We start from the raw sequence: 23,448 nt of genomic DNA on the forward strand, positions 1-23,448 counted from the left end.
ATAACATGCTAATAAGATTCATGACAGGATCAGGCGTGCAAAGTTCTGGGCCAAATGACCACTTTCTGTGGACATAAGGAACCACTGATATTAGTTTACAAAAAAACCCACAAAGTGCTGGAGTAACTCAACGAGTCAGGCACCATCTCCAAATTAGGTTTCGGGTTGGGACCTTTCTGTGGACTGATGAGTCTATCTGAAGAAGGGTCCCAAGCAGCAAGGTCACTTATCCATGTTCACCAGAGATGTTGCCTGACTCGCTGAGTTACTCCAGCATTTTGCATGTGTGTTTTTTAACCTGGTTCTATGCTGGACATTACATGATTGTGCTTAAAATAAAGGGCAAGATTGATCATCAGAGCTGATGGTTTGTGTGGTTATGGGTGTGCTTATTTAATTCTAGCAGCTTTCGCTACACGATACCCATATATTGCGAGCAATTAACTTAAGTCAAGTCACATTTATTTATATAGCACATTTAAAAAACAACTCTCGTTGGCCAAAGTGCTTTACATTTGTTATAAGAATAGTATAAACAAACAAACTACATACATATATACATATAGCCCTCGCTCAGTGGACGTCAGGAAAGGCTTGGGAGTATAGATACGTTTTTAGTCTTGACTTAAAGGAGTCGATGGAGGGGGCAGTTCTGATGGGAAGGGGATGCTGTTCCACCGTCTAGGAGCTGCAACCGCAAAGGCACGGTTGCCCCTAAAGCTTATGCCTAGACCGCGGGATATTCAGCAGCCCCAAGTCGGCCGATCTGAGGGACCTGGAGGTGGAGTGGTGGGTGAGATGACTTTTAATGTAAGAGTGGACAAGCCCATTGAGGGCTTTGTAGACATAGAGGAGGGTGTTGAAATGTATATGGAACCGAACTGGGAGCCAGGAAAACTTAAAGAGTGGTTTCCAAAATATTCCTCCAAAGAAAACTTCTCGAGATTCAAGTAATAAAGAGATTTATTTTCATCACAGCTAGTTTTAAAATAAGAGGCTGTGCCAATGTGAGGACTGCTTTTACTGGCAATTCTGTTCACTGCTCTGGAGATTGGTAGGATTTGGGGTGTAAGTGAGACGCGCTCAGTCACGTGTCCAGGATCTAATATACTGCAAGGTCTGAGAACTACTGATTGAGTAAAGCGATCATGCAATTAACACAACAAATATTATTTCCACACATATGTTCTAGGAAACAAATATTTACTTCATGTTTCTTTTTAATGACTGTGTTCTGTGATGAGTTTAGGATGGAAGTCTTAGCTCATTCTCCGCTGAGTCTGGGTATTCGTTTACAATCTACAAGAGACCTTTGGACACAGGGCGGCACAGTGGTGGAGTTGCTGCCTTACAGTGCCAGAAACCCGGGTTCGATCTCGACTATGGGTGCTGTCTGTACGAAGTTTGTTCGCTCTCCCCGTGACCTGCGTTGGTTTTTTCCAGGTGCGCCAGTTTCCTCCCGCACTCCAAAGACGTACAGGTTTGTAGGCTAATTGGCTTCAGTAAAATTGTAAATTGTCCCTAGAGCGTGTAGGATTGTTCTAGTGTGCGGGGATTGCTGGTCGGCGCGGACTCAGTGGGCTGAAGAGCCTCTTTCCACGCTGTATCTCTCAACTAAACTAAAGTAAAGGTGGTGAGTGCAGTTGCACGGGGTAGGCCAGACTGTCAGAGACACAGTAACCAGTGCATTCAATGCCCTTAGTGTGTCGGATGCATAACCAGGATAACATAGAACTAGTCTACACTTGGTCGTTGGTCGGCACGGACTCATCAGTGCAGTAACTATGAGCCTTACACACTCCACCAGCCATACACCAGCCAGATGGAAGACATTAGTTCCCATCCATCTGCCAGTACTCCACCAAAATGGCCAGGCAGGAGCATGTACATTGCCTTGTCCATCATGGAGACACTTTTCACTTATCCTGAGCCCATGAAATGCAATCACAGCCTGAGGAAGTAATTTCATTTTACAGGCCATCTTCATCCTCACCTTCAAGTCATTTTATATTCCCTGTACTCGGGGGAGATCAAATCTATTACATTGTAGAGAGGGTAAACACATATACATATCCTGACCTCAGGAGCTGTCTATGTAGAGTTTGCACCTTCTCCCTGTGATCGTGTGGGTTTCATCTGGGTGCTCCGGTTTCCTCCCACATCCCGAAGACATACAGGTTTGTAGGTTAATTGGCTTCAGTAAATTTCCCCTGGTGTTTGAGGAGTGAATGAAAATCTGGGAGAACATAGAACTAGTGTGAATGGGTGATCGATGCTCAGTGTGAACTCAGTGGGCTGAAGGGCCTGTTTCTTTGCTGAATATCTAAAACCTATCACACAGAGAGTATTAAGGTGTGGGAGTAGTACGTGTGTTCGCTTTGTTCTGAACTATGAGCACAAGGAAGCTGAAGTGAATGTAACTTGCCCTGAATGACCGAGATCCCCAGTTCTCCATTGTGTGTGTTTGATCTGGCAAGGTTAAGCTCAGAGTCACCAGCAGGTTTGTGAAAATTATGCTATTGCTTTAGGTGATGTTACCACGGAGGTGTGGCTTACCAGTTGGGATATAGAAAGAGATCAAGACCACACTCCTTGAATACAACAGTGGATGAGAGTAGAGGAAGGGAAGCCACTACTAACATTGCGGGATGGATGAGACAATGGCCTCTAGAGTGCACAGCCACTCAGCTGGACAACATATTCAAGTACACACACCCCTCCTCCCCCCGACTAACATAAAGGTTACGATCCATGAACCCTTACGTAAAAGTCAGATTTAACGCAAGTCACAATCACCGTCCCCATCCCCTACCTAAAATAACTCACTGAGAGTATTATCTGTTTCAGCGGCGTCCGACTGAGTCCAGGGCACTTTCTGCGGTGCACAGCATTCTGGGTAAGCGCGGCCACCATTGCCAGCTTGTTTCTGATGTAAACGTGAGTGAGCGTACAGTGTTGTGGAAATTACAAACTGTCTTGATTGCACTAGGGACTGAATACGTGTACACATTATGTACGTGCGAGTTTATGTAGGTCGCCTATTACGTACGTTGGGGAGTGTCTAATCAATTTTTTAAGTAAAACAGCTAATCACCATATTAATGCATGGTCACAACATGGATTCAGAATTAACGTTCATAAGGAACTGCAGATGCTGCAATCTTGAGTAAAACACAAGGTACTGGAGTAACTCAGTGTTTAAGAAGGAACTGCAGATGCTGGAAAATCGAAGGTAGACAAAAATGCTGGAGAAACTCAGCGGGTGCAGCAGCATCTATGGAGCGAAGGAAATTGGTGACGTTTTGGGTCGAGACCCTTCTTCAGACTGATGTGAGGGTGGGGGGGGGGGCGGGAAGAGGAAAGGAAGAGGCGGAGACAGTGGGCTGAGGAAGAGGTGGGAAGAGGAGGAGAAAGCAGGGACTACCTGAAATTGGAGGTCAATGTTCATACCGCTGGGGTGTAAACTACCCAAGCGAAATCCTCCAATTTACGGTGGGCCTCATTCTGGCCATGGAGGAGGCCCAGGACAGAAAGGTCGGATTCGGAATGGGAGGGGGAGTTGAAGTGCTGAGGTCAGGCAGCATCTGTGGAGGGAATTGATAAGTGACGGTCAGTCAGTGAGCAGCAGACAGTCAGGGTGGGCAGTAGGACATCAAAAACCATAGCCGTGAGCACTGGCTCGCCCCAAGGCTGTGTCCTAAGCCCCCTGCTGTTTAGTCTGCTTACACACGACTGTACTGCTAGACTCAACAACAACTTCATCAACAAGTTCGCTGATGACACAACAGTGGTGGGTCTCATCAGTGACAATGATGAGTCGGCGTACAGGATGGAGGTGGAGCTGCTCACAGGATGGTGCAAATCCCACAACCTCATTCTCAATGTGGGAAAAACTAAGGAGATGGTGGTTGACTTCAGGAGGGCGAGAAAACAACACCATACACCTCTGCACATCGATGGAGCTGATGTGGAAAGGGTCAGCAGCATGAAGTTCCTAGGACTCCACCTGTCAGATGACCTGACGTCCACGACCAACACCACAGCACTGGTCAAGAGAGCCCAGCAGCGACTACACCCTCTCCGAAGACGACGGAAAGCAGGTCTCCCCACTACACACCTACGAACTGTTTATAGGGGGACAATCGAGAGCACATTAACCTACGGCATCACTTCCTGGTTCGGGAGCTGAAAGGCGTACGAACGGCACCAACTTGACAGGATTGTGAAGACCGCCAGCAGGATTATTGGTGCTCCACTCCCTTTCCTGCTGGACATATACAGGAAGAGATGTATCAGCAGAGCCATCTCCATCATCAAAGACCCCTACCACCCATCGCATCACATATTCGCCATCCTGCCATCTGGGAAGAGGTACAGGAGCATTAGCTGCAAAACCAGCAGGATGCTCCTCAGCTTCTTCCCGCAGGCTATAAGACTGATAAACGGACTTTGCCCCCTGCCAAAGTATTGAGCACCAACTACCAACCTGGACACACTGCAGCAGAGCCACTGTCGTGCCGCTGCCGATCGGAACGCCTGTTGATGTTTAGTAGACAGTAGAGTGTTTAATTTGTTCATGATATATGTATTTTAATTCTATTTATTTTTTACTGCACACGGAATGGACACTGGTTGAGCAACGTTTTTTTGTTTCCTCTGGGTATGTGAGTACTCAGGAAAATGACAATAAAGATATACTATACTATACTATACTATAAGTGACATTTTGGGTTGGGACACTTCTTTGGATGGGAGTGCAAGCAAATAAAATAGTTTTACTGACAACACACTTTACTGCAATCTCACATGGAGGCATAGCAAACAGGTTCAGTCACTTTAGCCCCATTGATGCTCAGTCCAACGCTGCACACTTGTTGGGATCATGCAGGAAAACCTATCTGGTGATGTAAGGACGCAGATCCCACCAGTACATGAGCAACTGTAATCCAACTGAAGACACCTTCAAAAAAGCCTCAGTGTAAAAGGACGTACCTTTAGAATGGAAATGAGAAGGATTGTGGTTACCAGAGTGTGGTAAATCTGTGTAATTCATTGGCACACACGCCTGTTGAGGCCAAGCACTAGGTATTTTTAAAGCAAAGAGGTTCTTGATTAGTGAGGCATCAAAATTGCGGAGAGAAGGCAGGAGAATGTGGTTGAGAGGGAGAAATAGATCAGCCATGATCAAATGGCAGAGTTGACACGTTGGGCCAAATGACCTAATTCTGCTCCTATGATGATGATCTTGCGACAAAAGGTGTGGAGCATGAAACGTAACCAGACCAGTACGTGAACATACATCGGTGAGACTAAACGGAGGTTGGGCGATCGTTTCGCCGAACACCTCCGCTCGGTCCGCAAGAACCTACCTGACCTTCCGGTGGCTCAGCACTTCAACTCCCCCTCCCATTCCCCGTCCGACCTCTCTGTCCTGGGTCTCCTCCATGGCCAGAGTGATCAACACCGGAAATTGGAGGAACAGCACCTCATATTCCGCTTGGGGAGTCTGCATCCTGCGGGCATGAACATTGAATTCTCCCAATTTTGTTAGCCCTTGCTGTCTCCTCCCCTTCCTCAGCCCTCGGGCTGTCTCCTCCCATCCCTCAGCTCTCAGGCTCATCCTCCTCCTTTTTCCTTCCTTCTCCCCGCCACCCCCTATCAGTCTGAAGAAGGGTTTCGGCCCGAAACGTTGCCTATTTCCTTCGCTCCATAGATGCTACTGCACCCGCTGAGTTTCTCCAGCATTTTTGTGTTCAGTACATGAACATGACAGCCCTTTTAACCCACTGCCGACCATTCAGTTTTTACAGTAACTAGCAAATCCCGACGGACAGAATTATCTTCATTGTGCTGGGCTGCTGCCAAGCAGGCATCGCTTGCTCCCTGGGCTGTGCTGCCCAAATTGGGACTGGAGTGCCTTGCACACACTCTCAGATTCCAGCTGAGCATCAACAAATCATCAGTTGCACGGCAGATCCTTTGGCATTAAAATAATGCTGGAAGTGGATACCTGGCTGGGAAACTGTGAACAGTATTCTTCGTCTGTTTCCAAACATTAGTCTGCTGTGGATAAACAGTGCTCAACACATTTGTTGCCCAGATACACACACACACACAAAGTGCTGGAGTAACTCCAGCATCTCTGGAGGAAAAGGATGGGTGACGTTTCAGGACTCCAGCCTGAAGAAGTGTCCCAACCCGAAACGTCACCTGTTCCTTTTTCTCCAGAGATGCTTTCTGACCCGTTTCTTACAATCTGACTCAAGTCCTTCCCATAGAACGTAGAACTGAAAAGACACTAAATGCTGGAGTAACTCAGCGGGTCAGGCAGCATCTCAGGAGAAAAGGAATGGGTGACATTTTGGGTCTCAACTCAATCCTTTTTCTCCAGAGATGCTGCCTGACCCGTTGAGTTACGCCAGCACTTTGTGTCTATCTTCGGTATAAACCAGCATCTGCAGTTCTTTGTTTCTACATTATGGCTTTGTTCCTCATTATATCACACTTTTTATCTTGCAAAGACTGCTGTAGATGACAGGCTTAAGAATCATCATATTATCAGTGAAATTGTCTAACTAAAATGACTGTTTGGAAGCAACGTTAAACACTCACAGAAAAATATTCAACCTGCAAGTGGAGAGATATAGAATCAAAATTAGATTGAATCCATGATTTAATGCTGCCGTAGCTCAAGACACAATTCACTGCCGAATTAATGTACCCGTTCACAACAAACCAAGAGGTCCGTTATGTAAATAAGATTCATCATCATGGAAATAAGGTTCACTGTAATGCAAATGAGAAGTCTGCTTTGTTCGTCTAAATGTTTGTGGCAATAACCCGTCTGTGGCATTGAGAAATGCAACAGATGGTTTTGCACGCAGGGGCTGAGATGAATGCAGTGAAATGGTTAAAACTTGACCTTGATCTTGAACTTAACGCTTCACAATTTCAAGGGTTCCCGACCTGGGGTAAATTTACCCCCACGGGGGTAATTTCACCTACCCAGGGGGTAAATTTGTTGATTCTGGATTTGAACATTTTTTTCTCATTGACTGACTGGTTCTGTTCATCATTAGTTGTTCTTAAATAAGTGAAGTAACATTGTTATGTGCTATTAAAGTTGCCAGGGGTAAACGGAACGAAAAAAAGGTTGGGAACCCCTGACTTACTTCATTAAAACTGCCGATTTCACAGATCCACAACCCAAGTCAACAAAACGTTGTGTGTATCTTCGGTATAAACCAGCTTCTGCAGTTCCTTCCCCACTAAAAGTACTGGAGCTTAACTGAAGCAGAGTGACTTGCTGGTCTTGGGGTAGTGTGTAGGGAATGGGGGGGAAGCAACTAGGAAAACTCAGTGGGGTGGAGAGCCACGTTAAGGGGTGGCCCAATGGGTAACAATGGAATTAAACCATAAGACAAAGGTGCAGAATTAAGCCATTCAGCCCATCAAGTCTACTCCACCATTCAAACATGGCTGGTAAGGTAAATAAACTTTTACTTAGGCCATTGGCAATCCATGTGCCATCCAATGCATCACAGCAGGACCAAGAACTTCAGAGCAAGTATAGTATGACTATTGAGATCCTTTTGGATACTAAGATGTGATGGGGTCAGGATGATTCTTCCATGGCATAAAAAATATGAGAAAGTCTAAGACCATCATCTGTGCCTTTCCCTCCACAAATGCTGCCTGACCTGCTGAGTTCTTTGGGCAGATTTTCATTCTGCGGGAGAAATAGGAGATTGATACAGTCCTGATGGCGTTCAATGTTGTGTGAAGCTGGAATATCTCCAATATATGCGGTGCTGCTTTCATCAACTCAATGCTGCAGGGAAATGACTCTTCCTGGAGTGAAGAGTGATAGTGTTCTTTCCCCATCCATATTCTGACAAAATAAAATTCGACTTTTAGATTATAGACGTCAGATATACAGCGCAGAAACAGGCCCCTTTGGCCCACTGAGGCAGTGTTGACCAGTGATCATGCTGTGCACTAGCACTATCCTGCACACAAGTCACAATTTTTACCAAAGCCAATTAACCTACAAACCTGCACGTCTTTGGAGTGTGGAAGGAAACTGAAGCTCCAATTAGACTTGGTAATTCTGAGAGCAATGTCCACAATGCCCATTTACCTAACTACTTACTCAAAGCAAGGAGAGCCCAAAGACTCATCCGTTTCTCTCCCCCCCCAAGTATACAGGGAGTCACCTTCCACACTCAACCTCTCAAAGTCCAATGTCTCTGGACTATGGTGTCTGCAGAGTCAGCAAACTATCATCTCCAGCTACCACAGCATCAGGCATCCACTCGTACCTCAACAGTTTTCACACATGTCAATATCACAACCAATCTGAACTTCCCGGCACCAGTCGCTGATCTGCATCTCACCTCTTAGGTTCAGCTGGCAATAAATATCCTCGTTTGGCACTTCACTCTCTCCTTCAGACCAGTGAATGCAAGGACCACACTTCCCTGAACATGCAACAGGCAGTCGAACATGTTTACAGAATCTTCTCGTGCTCTACGCTGGCGCAGTGAGCGGCACAATGGTGCAACGCTCGAGTTCCTGCCTTGCAGCACCAGAGGCCCAGGCTTGTTCCTGACTACGGGTGCTGTCGCTACGGAGTTTGTACGCCCTTCCTGTGACCGCGTGGGTTTTTTCCTGGTGCAAAAGATCCCAAAGATGATTGGGTTTGTAGGTTATTTGGTTTTGGTAAATTGTCCCTAGTGTGTAGGATGGAACTAGTGTCCAGTGTGATTGTTGGTCGGTGCAGACTCGGTGGGCCGAAGGGCCCGTTTCCACGCTGTATCTCGAAACTGAACTAAACTGTACTAAACTAATCTAGGCTAAGCTAAACTAAACTTTGCAATGAATTCACGTTCATATTACTCTTTTATTGTAAGCTCGGTTGCAATGCTCCCCATAATTGTAGGGCCACAGTGCTGAGCCCAGGAGGGTAACGCTGCCTCATCTGTCTGGGGATTATGAGATGTGTCACAGAATGCCACTGACAAATATCAAGATATCTAGGATCTCAGAACTGAGATTCTGCCCTCTCCGTTGTTCTGGTCTAGTGTGTCTGAAGGGTGACACAGTGGCACTGCTGGTAGAGCTGCTGCCTCACAGAGCCAGAGACCCAGGTTCGATTCTGACCTCGGGTGCTGTCTGTGTGGAGTTTGCACGTTCTCCCTGTGGCCATGTGGGTTTGCTCCAGTTTCCTCCCACATCCCAAAGACGTGCGGGTGTGTAGGTTAATTGCCCCTAATGTGTAGGGAGTGGATGCCAAAGTGGGATAACATAGAACTACCTATGAACGGGTGATCAATGGCCGACATGGACTCTGTGGGCCTAATCTCACCAGGCAGGGTCCAATGTTTAGCCGTTATCTGCTGCTGACCTGTCCGGCTACGGGAGTGCCTGCACTGGCAAGGGGTGCGGTGGGGGATCCATGCAAAGCCGGACTGACCTCCAGTCCAGGAGCAAGCGAAAGTGGAGCTTACGAGCGCAGTTTCTGATCTTGTGTAAACGCACCAGGATTTTACACATTGCATTTGAAGTGTGCAATATACTTTGCCATGCCGATACACAACATTAGGTCTTTGTTTTGCCACAGACACATTTGGTTATTTCAGGATTAGTTTTTCCAAATTTAGAGAGGGGCATTTTAAAATGCATGCGTCTGCTTCTGATTGAACAGATTTGCTCCAGATGATGCTCTTACAGCCCCTTGTCCTGGTCCGCTACCCTCAAGTGGGGCAAAGCTGGTGACCTGCTGGTCAGCTCATTAACCCAGCCAGCAATGGGACAAAACAGAAACAGTGCTCAGCTGCTATCAGCGCGGAAAGCGGACAAATGTAGGACAGACATCAATTATGCATTCCCCACCCAGGCAGACTGCGCGCCAACCCTTCGCTAAATATGCAAGATACTTGAACCTATTTCAAACACATTGACAAACAGATGGACAGGGGCGGCTCAGTATGGATACCTTGTAGGCTTTACTAAAAATACATCGAAGACTATTAATACATTCTTATTAGCTTTTCAGCAAACTTTTATCAACACCTTCCATATCTCCAAGGGCGGCGCAGCGGTAGAGTTGCTGCCTTACAGCGCCAGAGACCCGGGATCAATCCTGACCACAGGGTGCTGTCTGTACGGAGTTTGTACGGTCTCCCTGTGACTGTGTGGGGTGTTCTTCCTCGCACACTCCAAAGACGTACAGATCTGTAGGTTAATTTGGCTTCGGTAAAAATTGTAAATTGTCCCTAGTGTGTAGGATAGAGCTAGTGTACGGGGATCACTGGTCGGCGCAGACTCGGTGGGCCAAAGAGCTTGTTTCCGCGCTATGTCTCAAAACTGAAGGGCATGTCCCATTTGGGCGTCAATTGCGCGTCACGCAGGTGGTGCGCGAGGATTTTGAGACTCGTGACGCGTAAATTTACTCGTGACGCGTAAATGATGTCACGTAAATAATGCCCGTGGGACAGTCCCTTAAAACTGAACTAATCTCTAGTTAAAAAATGTGTCTATTCTGCCGTCGTAATGATCTTTATGTGCAGAATGGGAGTTTTGTTTGTACGATGGCCGGTGAACAGAAGGTTATATGTTTAAGATCTGGCCAATTGGCCAAAATGTTGAGTGGTATGCAAGGTTTGTTCAGTTTAATGAGCCAGAAAATTCAAATTGAACCAAATGGAGAGGCGAGGGAAACAAAACCCAATGAATGCAGTGGGTGTGGATCCCGTGAACCAACGGCGAGATTAATCGCAATTGGAATTGTGGCTAACAGCAGGACTCAGCAGGTTTAACAGCAGACTCATTGAATCTGAACTGACTGTCTCAAACCACTAACTTCACAATGTCTTTGAAATGCCTCAGAATACAGGCACAGCTGTTGAACTCAACTACCGAATGCAACGTACAGAACAAGAAAACACAGAGCTGTCTGTTGCAACATCTGCAGAGAATTGTCAAATTACTTATTCATTTCTTTCATATTTCAGCAAATTCTTTTCACCCACCAATATCTTGAAGTAAAAGCAAAAGTACAGAGCTGCACCAGGATGTTTTATTCATCAATACACATTCGGCAATCCTCCTTCCAACAACAGCCAGTAAAAAAAGTGGAGGTACGTCTATATTTCCTGGGCAAGTTTGTTCCCAGATTATTGCAGTTTTGATAGGGTGTTTTCCGAGATCCAGTACAGGCCCACCACCGATTTCCCGGAAAATCCTCCTTTAACCTGGACAAAATGATGAGAACGCACTTGAAATCCCCCCAGGAAGTCCCCCTGAAATTGTGGCGCCTAGGCCGGGTGAGGCGGCCGATCTCAACCTCCTCAGGACTTTCACGGCCGATCATATTTGTCCCCTGTGGCCGGGGCTCTAACTCTGATCCAGCCAGAGCTGGTAGATCCGCTCCCATAGACAGCACCCAAGAGTGACTTTGTGGGCCGGTATCTCACCCCCCCCCCCCCCCCCCCCCCCCCCCGAGGCCGTGACCTCTGTTGGTCTGGCACAACGAATAATACGGAACGGCTCTGGAACCAAGGGTGCCGGGAAATCCGTGGCGTATAACCTGCATATTTTATTTAACCAACAAGCTGAACACTTCTGATTTTTCAATACAGATGCTCCACAACTTACGCAAGGGTTACACAGAATGCTGGAGTAACTTAGCGGGTGAGGCAGCATCTCTGAAGAAAAGGAATGGGTGAAGTTTCGGGTCGAGACCCTTCTTTAGACTGATGTCAGGGGAGGGGGTGGGACAAAGATAAAATGTAGTCGGAGACAGTAAGACTAGTGGGAGAACAGGGTAGGGGAAGGGGATGGAGAGAGAATGCAAGGGCTATCTGAAGTTAGAGAAGTCAATGTTCATACCGCTGGGGTGTAAACTACCCGAGCGAAATATGAGGTGCTGTTCCTCCAATTTGCGCTGGGCTTCACTCTGACAATGGAGGAGGCCCAGGACAGAAAGGTCTGATTGGAAATAGGAGGGGGAGTTGAAGTGCTGAACCACCGGGAGATCAGGTACGTAAGGGTTATGTCCCACGGTGGAGAATGTGTGGAATTCATTGCCACAGATGGCTGTGGAGGCCAAGTCTCTGGGCATTTTTGCAGCAGGTTCTTTATTAGTAAGAGTGTCAAAGGATTACGGGGAGAATGGCAGGGGTTGAGAGGGAAAGATAGATCTGCCATGATTGAATAGCGGAGTAGACTCGATGGACCGAATGGTCTAATTCTGCTCCGATGACTTATGAACTTAGGAGAACTTATGTTACGTAAGTCGGAAATGTAAATTCTACTGCACAAGTATAAATTTACTATTCGACGCAGATACCAGGTGAGAACTCCAATGCAGAGACCACGGGGAAACTGCAATGTGGAGACTACATGGGCGTCAGTGAGCTTAAAGAATTCAAGATTCAAGATTCATGATAGTTCATAGTATTGAAAATCTTGCTTTGCTTCAGCACACAGAATATTGTAGGCATAAATACAGAACAGATCAGTGTGTCCATATACCATTGATAAACAGATAAAGTGCATTGGGCTATTAATGTTCAGAGCATTCACACACGGATTCCAATATGTTAAAATAGAAAAACTTGGACTGAAATGGATGATCTTACCAGATTTTTTTTTGGATTTAGAATTTAGACTCATTGTTTCACCTCACCAACTTTACATCCTAAACCATCCCATCACCTCAGTTCTAGAGGACAGTAACGAGGACCTACCTTGCCAACCACTTCCACAAGAGCTCCATATTCTTCCAACCTCTCAATGGTAAATAGCGGTGTGCTACTGGGCACCAGTATAGTGGCCGGAATCTGGAGCTTCTGAGCAGCATAGGCAGCGGCTAAACCAGCGTTTCCTCCTTGAGAGTCAAAACACCCACAGGCGTTAGAACAACGTTGACAACCGATCGCTTTCACCTAGTAAGCAGATTCAAGGGCCTGTCCCACTTGCACGACTTAATTCACGACCTTTTTTACTCGTGGACATTTTTCATCAGGCTAGAAAAACGCCCCGACCTACTTGATGCCACGAGTACCTACGACTACCATGACGACCTATATACGACCTCGTGACAACCTTGCTGCGAGTATGAGTCAAGGGCAAACTCGGCAGAGGTCGTGAATTAAGTCGTAAAAGTGGGACAGGCCCTTAAGGCATCTCCTGCATCCCTTACCCCCCCCCCCTCCCCTCCGTGGGGAACAAAGGTGGACGGGCGAGGAGAGGGACATGGCGTCCAAGGCAGGCGATGGCTGGAGGCCCACAACAGCCTGGGACTTATCAGCACCGCTCATAAGAACCAGGGCATGGCCTTTAAAGATGATGCCTAAACATTCCGCCTGTTGCCTGCGCGCTCCATGGACCATGTACTCATGGTGGCGCCACGGTAGAGTTGCTGCCTTACAGCTCCTGACTACGGGTGATGTCTGTACGGAGTATGTACATTCTCCCTGTGATCGCATGGGTTTTCTCTGGGAGCTCCACCTTCCTCCCACATCCCAAAACGGAGCAGGTTTGTAGGCTGATTGGCTTCAGTAAAATTGTACCGTCGGTCCGGGGCTGTGGGTTGGCCCGGCGGGAGTTGAGCTGGGGTTGGCTGAAGAATCCCATTGCCTTTCGCTATTCTGCTCAACTGCCGCCGGGCCAACTGACAACCCCAGACCGACGACACCAGCGGCCCCAGGCCCACAGCCAGCGCGAAGAAGAAGCGCCAACTCCAGCACAACTCCCGGGGACCGGCAGCGGCCAACCCCCCCCCCCCCTTCCTCCCCGCGCCGGCTGCAAGCCCAGCCCAACACCTCCGGCCGCCCCCGGGACGGGACAGGGACGGGGACGGCCCAGCAGCAACTCAACAGAACCGGGCCCGACACCAGCCACGGACGAGCACCGTCTCCCTCACTCACCAACGCATAAACCTATAAAAACGACAAAATAATCTTAGCTTTTAACAAAGGAACAATAAATACAACTGTTTCATAGTTTGAAAGCAGTATTTTCATACCTAGAAGAATCAAAGCTGGAAAAAAACGGAAGAAATGAAGGTTCACTGCCCCACTGCTTTCCAGGGCTGTTTATGCATAGTGACCTTTGACCTGGGCATGCGCAGTCGGAATACCGAACTCGCTTATATAGATTTGTTTATCTGCACATACACCAATACAATTACCAGGAAACTATTGCCTACCTGAAGAACATACAAAATGCTTGCAGTTTTTCTCCGCTGCCTGTAAAAGGGAGGCACAGTTTTAGTTACAACCAAGACATCAATATCAATTCCAAGTGCCTTTTCACATGAAGCAGAAATGATCCTGCCAACTTTCTCACTGCTTACCTTCTGACACAAATGTCCCACTCCTCTTATCTTAAAGGAGCCAGTTGGTTGCACATTATCAAGTTTAAGGTAGATTGTGGTCCCGGCCACCTTGGAGAGAGCCAGACTTTTATGCAGTGGTGTGCAGATGTGAAAGCTCTTCTGCTCTGTCGATGCCATTACCTGCCAAGTGAACACGAAAACCTGTGAGGAAACAAGGAACTGCAGATGCCAGTTTACAACAGAAGACACAGACGTTGGAGCATCACGCAACATCTCAGGAGAAGAAGAAGGGTCTGAAGCAGGATCCCAACACAAAACATCACCCATCCTTTTTCTCCAGGGTTGTTGCCTGATCCGCTGAGTTACTCCAGTGTGTCTGGCATCTCAGGAGAACATGGACAGGTGACGTTTTGGGTGGGACCCTTCTTCAACCTATCCATGTTCTCCTGAGATGCTGCCTGACCCACTGAGCTACTCTCGGGAGTGCTGGAGAACGAATGAATTTGCTTCATTTTTTTCTATAAACAGAATTAAAACAATTTTAAATCTTTCACCTCTAAGGGTCCAGAGGAGGTTTACAAGTATGATGCCAGGGATGATTAGGTTAACGTACCATGAGTGTTTGATGACTCTGGGCCTGTACTTGCTGGAGTTTAAAAGGATAAGGAGGATCCCATAGTAACTTCATGTATAATGAAAGGCCTGGATAGAAGGGATGTGGAGAAGATGGTTTCACTCATGTGATAGTCTAGGACCAGAGGGCACAGCTTCAGAATAAAGACATACCTTTTGAAAGAAGATGAAGAGGAATGTCGTTAGTCAGTGGGTGATGAATCTGTGGAATCAATTGCCACAGACAGCTGTGAAGGCCAAGTCATTGGGTATTTTTATAGCAGAGACTGGCAGGTATTTGATTAGTGCAGGTGTCTGGGGTTATGGGGAGAAGGCAGGAGAATGGAGTTGAGAAGGAAAGATAGATCAGCCATGCTTGAAAGGTGGAGTAGACTCGATGGGCCGAATGGCCTAATTCTGCTCCTATGACATGAACTTATGAACTAATATACTCTTTGTTTTTCATGTTACTGCAACTATCAGGGCTAGGGATAGCCTCATGCATCCTTCCTCTTTGGACTGAGCACAACCTGGTTTTTGGCCATATCTTCTGCACCAGTTCAATAACCAATTCCCCTTTATTTAAAGGCCCAGTAAACCAATAACTGATCAAAAAGGCAACATTGTTCCAAACTACAGCAAATCTTTCGAGAAAACATCACCAAAAGGAAGTGATTAAAGTAAAATATAATATGTAATAACAAGGAACTGCAGATGCTGGTTTACCAGAGAAAGAAAGTTAATGCGTCTTTCTCAGTTAAAAAGTTTTAAAATTAAAACAAAGTGCTCTAGACTTGAGTAGACTTGATGGGCTGAATGGCCTAATTCTGCGCCTACCACTTATGATCTTATGAACGGAGTACTGCCATTTTTCTATGTCCATCCCTCCTGACAAAGGTTTACAGAACATCTTATCACAACAAAGAAATAATACTCCCTGAACACAGTGTAGTCAGTCAATTAAGCACTAAATTGTATGGTAGCTACTATTCGCCAAAGTGGAAATAGCAGCAGTCAACCGCCAAGGTCTGACAAGAAGCTGTGTGAAAATGGGCAGATCATTTGTTTTTGACGATGACGATGAAGAAACATTGTTAGCCAGCAGGCTGGCAAAATCTCTCCTGTCCTTCTTGCTAAGAATGTCGAGGAAGATTTTTTTCTTTGCATTCGCCAGAGAAGCAGAGATGACCTCAAGTTGAAACCACCATCCAACAATGGTGGTATCATCGGCAACATTAAAGGTGGGCATGTAGCTTTCTCCAGCTACACTCTCATGGGTATAGAGAGGGTAAAGCAGGGGATTGAGCCTTGAGGTGCTCCCGCGCTAATGGTCATTGAGGAGGAAGTGTTGGTGCCACTCGTACTAGTTGAGGTCTGCTGATGAGGAGGGCTTGATGATAAGTTTTGAGGAGGTAATGGTGTTGAATGCCAAGCTGTAGCTGATGAACCGCAACCTGATACATGTTTTCTTATTGTCCAAGCTCTCCAACGCAGAATGGAGAGCCAGCGAGATCGCATCTGCTATTGATCTATTGTAGCAATAGATGAATTGTAGTGGGTCCAAGTCCTTATTAAGGCAGGAGTTAATATATGTCATAATCAACCTCTCAAAGCACTTGATTTAGTTTTGTTTAGAGATACAGCATGGAAACAGGCCCTTTAACTCATCAAGTCCACGTCGACCATCGATCACCCGTTCACAATAGTTTGGTTTCGTCGAGACCCTTAGTTTACTTTATTTCAGTTCCAAGTCGACCAGTGATCCCCAGATACTAACACTATCCTAACATTACATCCTAATTCGGGTATTCAATGCCCCGGTCAATGAAGGCAAGCATGCTCTACGCCTTCCTTGCTACCCTGTGTTGCACGTTTCAGAGAACTATGTACTTCAACCCCGAGGACATGCCTCAAACACACTTTGAGGGCCCTGCCAACACTGCGTATGTCCTTACCTATTCTCAAAATGCATCACTTCACACTTGTCCGAATAAAATTCCATCTACCATTCCCTTGCCCGATCTCCCAGATGATCTAAATCCTGTTGTAACCTGCGGCAATCTTCTTCACTGCCTAATATTTGGATGTCATTCGCGTACCTACTACCCACGCCACCTACATTCTCATCCAAATTTAGGCCCCTTCAAAGCCGATTTCCTAATATGCTCACTCGTAATCAGAGCTTGGCCTTCAAAACGGTTCTTTTGACTTAATTAACTTAGTCATAGAGACATAGAGTCATACACCATGAAAACTACTTGTCCACACCGACCAACATGCCCCATCTACACAAGTCCCACCTACCTGCATTTGGCCCATATCCCTCCAAATTTGTCCTATTTATGTACCTGTCTAATTGTTTCTTAAACATTGCAATAGTTCCTGTCTCAACTACCTTCTCTGGCAGCTTGTTCCATACACCCACCACCCTTTGCATGAAAAGGTTACCGCTCAGATTCTTGTTAAATTCTTCCCCCGACACCTTAAACCTATGTTGAACCTCTGGCTCTCGATTCCCCAACTCTGGGCAAGAGACTCCATGCAAGCATCTACCCGATCCATTCTTCTCGTGATTCTCTACACTTCAGCTTCTTCAGGCCAGTCATCTCCCCGATCACTCTCTCGATCCTCGCAACACCGTTTGCTCACACCTGCCATTTCTTCTCATTCCGACTGCATCACTTCCAGCAAATGCAGCCAATTCCTTTCTCCTGCCCCCTGTAGGATCAGTCCAACTACCTGGTCATCAATCCTATAGTTCCTCAGCCTTGGAGAGTCCAGTGCCCTGTGGCAGAGCTTGCAATATCAAAACACTCGCCACTACCGCTGGGATGCAGATGACTTATTAGCGCCGCTGACAGCTTCTGGCCCTCATTACTGGAGGCACCGTTCCGTTGGTCAGCCTGCTGTTTGACCCATTGCAGGACCCAAAATAACCAGCAATCTGGGAGGTTCAAGGGCCTTCACTGCAAGCCTCAAAAACCCTTAAGCAATGCTCAGTTAACCCTTAAATAGTGGCCCAAACGCAACCACTTGGCTTCTTTGCTGGAAGTAACAGTAATCACTAAATTTGCAACTGAAAAGCTAAGCTGGCTTGCTTCCACTTTGCAAACCATCTGCTGTAAATGATTAGCTTGGCAATGAAGCAAATGCACTCCATGAGAAGATATGATTGCCAACCTTAAGTAGATTGTCTGGTTAACATGGTGCTTTCAGTTCAACTCTGATTAGACTCGACGTAAATCAAGACTTGCCTTCATTTTAACTTTCATCATCGGCAACTTAATGCACACAAACGATGTCAGACTGGAGTAAACTCGCTGATTCCAGGAGACAGTAACGTCGGCGTCTCGTCAATTCAGCTCCACGGGCTTTCAGACCCGGTGGAGAGAAATGTAAAACTATAGATAAAGCAGGGCCACTATCCAGTGAGAAACACAAGCTTCACTCTCACACTGTTAAGTCCTGATACACTTCCTGCTCGTCCCCACTCCCTGAATGGGACAATATAATTGCCTCACAAAGCTGGAGTAATAATGCCCCTGTCCCACTTAGGAAACCTTAACGGAAACCTCTGGAGACTTTGCGCCCCACCCAAGGTTTCCGTGCGGTTCCCGGAGGTTGCAGGTGGTTGCCGGAGGTTGCAGGGAGTGGAAGCAGGTAGGGAGACTGACAAAAACCTCCGGGAACCGCACGGCAACCTTGGGTGGGGCGCAAAATCTCCAGAGGTTTCCGTTCAGGTTTCCTAAGTGGGACAGGGGCATTACTCAGTGGGTCAGACAGCATCTCTGGAGAAGAGGAATAGGTGATGTTTCAGGTCGAGATCCTTCTTCTGAAGACTATTCTGAAGAAGTGTCCCGACCCGAAATATCACCTATTCCTTTTCTGCCTGACCCGCTGAGTTACTCCAGCTTTTTGTGTCTATCTTCAGTTTAAACCAGCATCTGCAGTTCCTTCCTACACAATATAATTGCCTCTCCATCTTTCAGCTCTGATGGGTTGACGATTTCTTCCCTGTACAGTTTGCAGAGGTGGTCCTACAGATTCAACGGGCAGAGTGGTCTGATTTCCATAGTTTGATCAGATCCCACCCCCAGGATCTGAACCTGACGGATCGATGCTATATCACTCCTGCTGACAGCAGCACAGCCCCAAATCAGCGTGGCTTCACTTTGAAATTGTCACCCTACCTGAAAGGAGGCAAGATGCACAAGGCAGATTTAAGCACCAGACAGCTCCTCCATCTTGTCCAACAAAATAAAGGACAGCAGAATGACAGGTTTAAAATAAACTGAACCACCTTGATGCAAAATCATTTGCCACCGAGTGTGTAGATATGTTGTGGCAAAGGACGTTCACCAAAGCTGGTGTTTCCTGCCTGGTTTCTAAGCATCAATACTACAACACAAGAGATAAAGCATTCGTGTCATCTATTCTGGGCGGCACGGTGGCGCAGCGGTAGAGTTGCTGTCTTACAGCGCCAGAGACCCGAGTTCAATCCTGACTACAGGTGTGTCTGTAGAGAGTTTGCACGTTCTCCCCTTGACTGGGTAGATTTTCTCCGGGTGCTCCGGTTTCCTCCCACACTCCAAAGACGTGCAGATTTGTATGTTAATTGGCATAGATTTAAAAAATGTGTACATTGTTTTGAGTGTGTAGGATAGTGCTAGAGTGCGGGGATCACTGGTTGGCACAGACTCGGTGGGCCAACCCCAACGTGGACTGTGTATGTTCTCCCTGAGACCACCAGATGCTCTGGTGCATCCCACCTCACAAAGGCACGCTGGCTGTTTAGTTTATTAGCTCCTGTAAAGTACCCCTAGAGGAGATGAATGTTAGGAGAATCATGGGGCAGTTAGTGGCAATGTGAGAGAGAGCTCACTGGAAAATAAGTGGGAGAACATGATTGACCTTGCAGCTCGTAGCCATTATGGCCCATTGAGCCTGTCTCATAAGCAAATATGAGGATAATCCTTGTGTTTGGCATTCATAGGTTAAGTGACTGGAGATTCTGCGCTGGCATCTTTGTTCAAACAAGCGTATACACGTCAGTAAGCTTAAAAGTGATGAAAACTATCATTCAATGCATTACAATAGGACACAGTAAAATTCAAGGTAATCTGGAAAAGTCAAGAGATTTGTAACCCAGCATCCCATCTCTCCCCATCCCTCCCCCACCCGTTATAGCAGCTTCAAAGTCGTCTTGTCGAGTCTCATTGTCTACTCCTTTTCACCTGTTTCAATGGCCTGTGTTTCTTTTATCGTTGTTACTATTGTTTGCATATCTTTTATTCAATTGTTCTATGTCTCTCTACATCACCGTCTACAGTATATCTCTCGTTTCCCTTTCCCCTGATTCTTAGTCTGAAGAAAGGCCTTGACCCGAATTGTCACCTATTCCTTTTCTCCAGAGATGCTGTCTGACCCGCTGAGTTACTCCAGCTTTTTGAGTTGATATTAGAGGTTTGTGAAAGATATTTGACCAACTTATAGGACTTCTTTCAAGGAGTAAAGTGGCTAGTGGATAAAAAGATGGATTTGCAACTGAGATTTGCAGAAAGCACGCAATACAATGCCACATCAATTGTTAGTGCAGAAAGGAAAAGCTTGTGCTACTGCTGTGGGTAGAAGATTGCTGGTTTACAGAAAGCAGAGAGTAGTCTGGAATGAGTCTGAAGAAGGGACCCGACCCAAAACGTCATCTGTCTTTTTTCTCCAGAAATACTGCCTGACCCGCTGAGTTACTCCAGCACTCTGTGTCCAAAAATGGGTCCTTATCTGGTTGATAAGATGCAATAAGAAGATAGACACAAAATGCTGGAGTATCTCAGCGGGACAGGCAGCATCTCTGGAGAGAAGGAATGGGTGAGGATTGCATGCCACTGGGAATAAGCGAGTTCGGTATTCCAAAAAATGCAAGGAATCATGGGATTTGTCAAAGGACATTCACCAAAAAAAAAAGCAAATGAAGCACTGGCTGAAGAAACTATAAATTCTTATCTTTATTTATAATTTATGTGTAAAAATATATTTGATCTGAGGAACGGGGGTGCCATGTGGTCACATTATAGGGAAATTAATGTATTCCAGACTGGAATGCAACGATGATAGTTTCTGAGTCAAATTTCACTATTCTGCTCATTTCAAGGCAATGGAATTCTTCAGCCAACCCCAGCCGGGCCAGCCAACAGCCCCAGACTGATGACACCAGCGGCTCCAGACCCACAGCCAGCGCGGAAAAGAAGCGGCAACTCCAGCACAACCCCGCTCCCTGATGGGCCGGGGACCCCCACCCACCCCCCCACCCCCCTGGCACCGGCGAAAGCCGAGCACCAGCCATACACACAAAGCAATGCAGCAACTCAGCCTCCTCCCCGCACCGGCTTAATGATGAGAGATGCAGAGTTTTGGTTTGGAGAGGGATCTGGGTGGTTTAGTGTACAATTCACAAATGGCAATGGCACAATTCCAGTAAGTATATACTTTTTGTCAGCTAACAGAGTATTAGAGTACAGCAGCTTCCAGACGAAGGAACTACAGATGCCGGTTCAAGCCGAAGATAGACACAAAATGCTGGAGTAACTCAGCGGGACAGGCATTATCTCTGGAGGGAAGGAATGGGCGACGTTTCGGGTCGAGACCCTTCTTCAGACTGGTAGTCTGGTTCTGGTGATGTAGATTCAATAATAAATATTGGCCAGGACAAGTACAGAACTTTACTAAGGGCCCGGTCATTCCTTTGTCTCCCCACTCCTGTCAGGCAGAAGATACAGTAGCTTGAAAGCGAGCACCACCAGACTCAGGAACAGCTTCTTCCCCTCTGTTATCAGGCTTCTGAATTGGCCAACCATTAGCTAGGATACTGTCCGATTCACCTCTACCCCATTGCCGATGTTGGGCTTTGAAATGGAAATTTGAAATGGGCTTTGAAAAAGGATTTGAGTATAGGAGCAGGGAGGTTCTACTGCAGTTGTACAGGGTCATGGTGAGACCACACCTGGAGTATTACGTACAGTTTTGGTCTCCTAATCTGAGGAAATACATTCTTGCCATAGAGGGAGTACAGAGAAGGTTCACCAGACTGATTCCTGGGATGTCAGGACTTTCATATGAAGAAAGACTGGATAGACTCGGCTTGTACTCGCTAGAATTTAGAAGATTGAGGGGGGATCTTATAGAAACTTATAAAATTCTTAAGGGGTTGGACAGGCTAGATGCAGGAAGAATGTTCCCGATGTTGGGGAAGTCCAGAACAAGGGGTCACAGTTTAAGGATAAGGGGGAAATCTTTTTGGACCGAGATGAGAAAAACAATTTTCACACAGAGAGTGGCGAATCTCTGGAATTCTCTGCCACAGAAGGTAGTTGAGGCCAGTTCATTGGCTATATTTAAGAGGGAGTTAGATGTGGCCCTTGTGGCTAAAGGTATCAGGGGGTATGGAGAGAAGGCAGGTACAGGATACTGAGTTGGATGATCAGCCATGATCATACTGAATGGCGGTGCAGGCTCGAAGGGCCGAATGGCCTACTCCTGCACCTACTTTCTATGTTTCTACTCAGTGCACTACAATGGTGAGAATTACATTCTACACTCTGTATCTTCCCCTTTGCACTGCCCGTGGTACTTGAGTTTGGCTTGATTGTATTAATGATAGTATTATCTGATCTGATCTGATAAAGCTTTTCACTGCACCTCGGTACAAATGACCATAACAAATCTAAACCTAAAGGTTTCTAAAGTGTGTCATGTTACCTTTTACATCCACCTAAACTAGTAGTGTCATAGACTCAGGCTGCATGAAGACAGGCCCTTCGGGTCAACTTGCCCACACTGACTCACATGTCCCATCTACACTAGTCCCACTTGCCAAGTGTTAGGCCCACATCCCTCTAATACCTGTTCTTTGCATGCACCTGTCGGAATGTTTTTTAAACATTGTGATAGTCCCTGCCTCAACTACCTCCTCTGGCATACGCCCACCACCCTTTGTGTGAAAAAAAGTTACCCCTCAGATTCCTATTAATCCCCTTCATCTTAAAGCTTTGTCCTCTGGTTCTCGTTTCCCTTACTCTGGGCAAGAGACTCTGTGCGTCTACCCAATTTATTCCTCTCGTGATTTTGTACACCTTTATAACTTCAAAGTGGATGGAGTGTCAATTTAATTTCTCATTATAAAGAGAGTGCCTTTTCAGTTGGATATCCCACTGTCAACTGAGGTTATCTATTAAATCCTGGCCTGTAGTTAGGTCCCGTCACCTTGTGCTTCACCATCAAAGTACAAACCACAATACACCTTGAACCTTTTTTTTTCTTCTTATGCATGCCAAGCCGAATGGCAGAAGTCTCATAGAGAGTAACAGCTTACTTAACTAACACTGGTAGGCAGTTTCTGACTGCAGTACTATCCAGCAGAATGTTGCCATGATTTACAGTATTACAACATCTCCAACAGGTTCCCATAACTACACAATGACACAATAACCCTGCAGAAT

The 23,448-nt window shown here is 46.4% G+C and overlaps 1 protein-coding gene across 3 annotated transcripts in view; it reads right to left on the reverse strand.

Annotated features, from left to right (window-relative positions):
* The window catches only part of LOC116987257 (L-serine dehydratase/L-threonine deaminase-like), a 41,290-nt gene that overhangs the window by 13,955 nt on the left and 3,887 nt on the right, over nt 1-23,448 (reverse strand). For 2 of the 3 annotated variants that reach the window (XM_033043137.1, XM_033043135.1), the window contains exons 2-4: nt 14,363-14,524; nt 14,216-14,255; nt 12,753-12,892 (exon numbers count right to left, since the gene is read on the reverse strand). In XM_033043137.1, the coding sequence (XP_032899028.1) occupies nt 12,753-12,892; nt 14,216-14,255; nt 14,363-14,521 (339 nt within the window). In that variant the 5' untranslated portion in view covers nt 14,522-14,524. Of the gene's footprint in view, nt 1-12,752; nt 12,893-14,215; nt 14,256-14,362; nt 14,546-23,448 lie in introns of all 3 variants that reach the window. The other variant, XM_033043136.1, reaches the window with a different exon arrangement.

The sequence above is a fragment of the Amblyraja radiata genome, chromosome 25 (genome assembly GCF_010909765.2).
Source record: "Amblyraja radiata isolate CabotCenter1 chromosome 25, sAmbRad1.1.pri, whole genome shotgun sequence".
NCBI lineage: Eukaryota > Metazoa > Chordata > Chondrichthyes > Rajiformes > Rajidae > Amblyraja > Amblyraja radiata.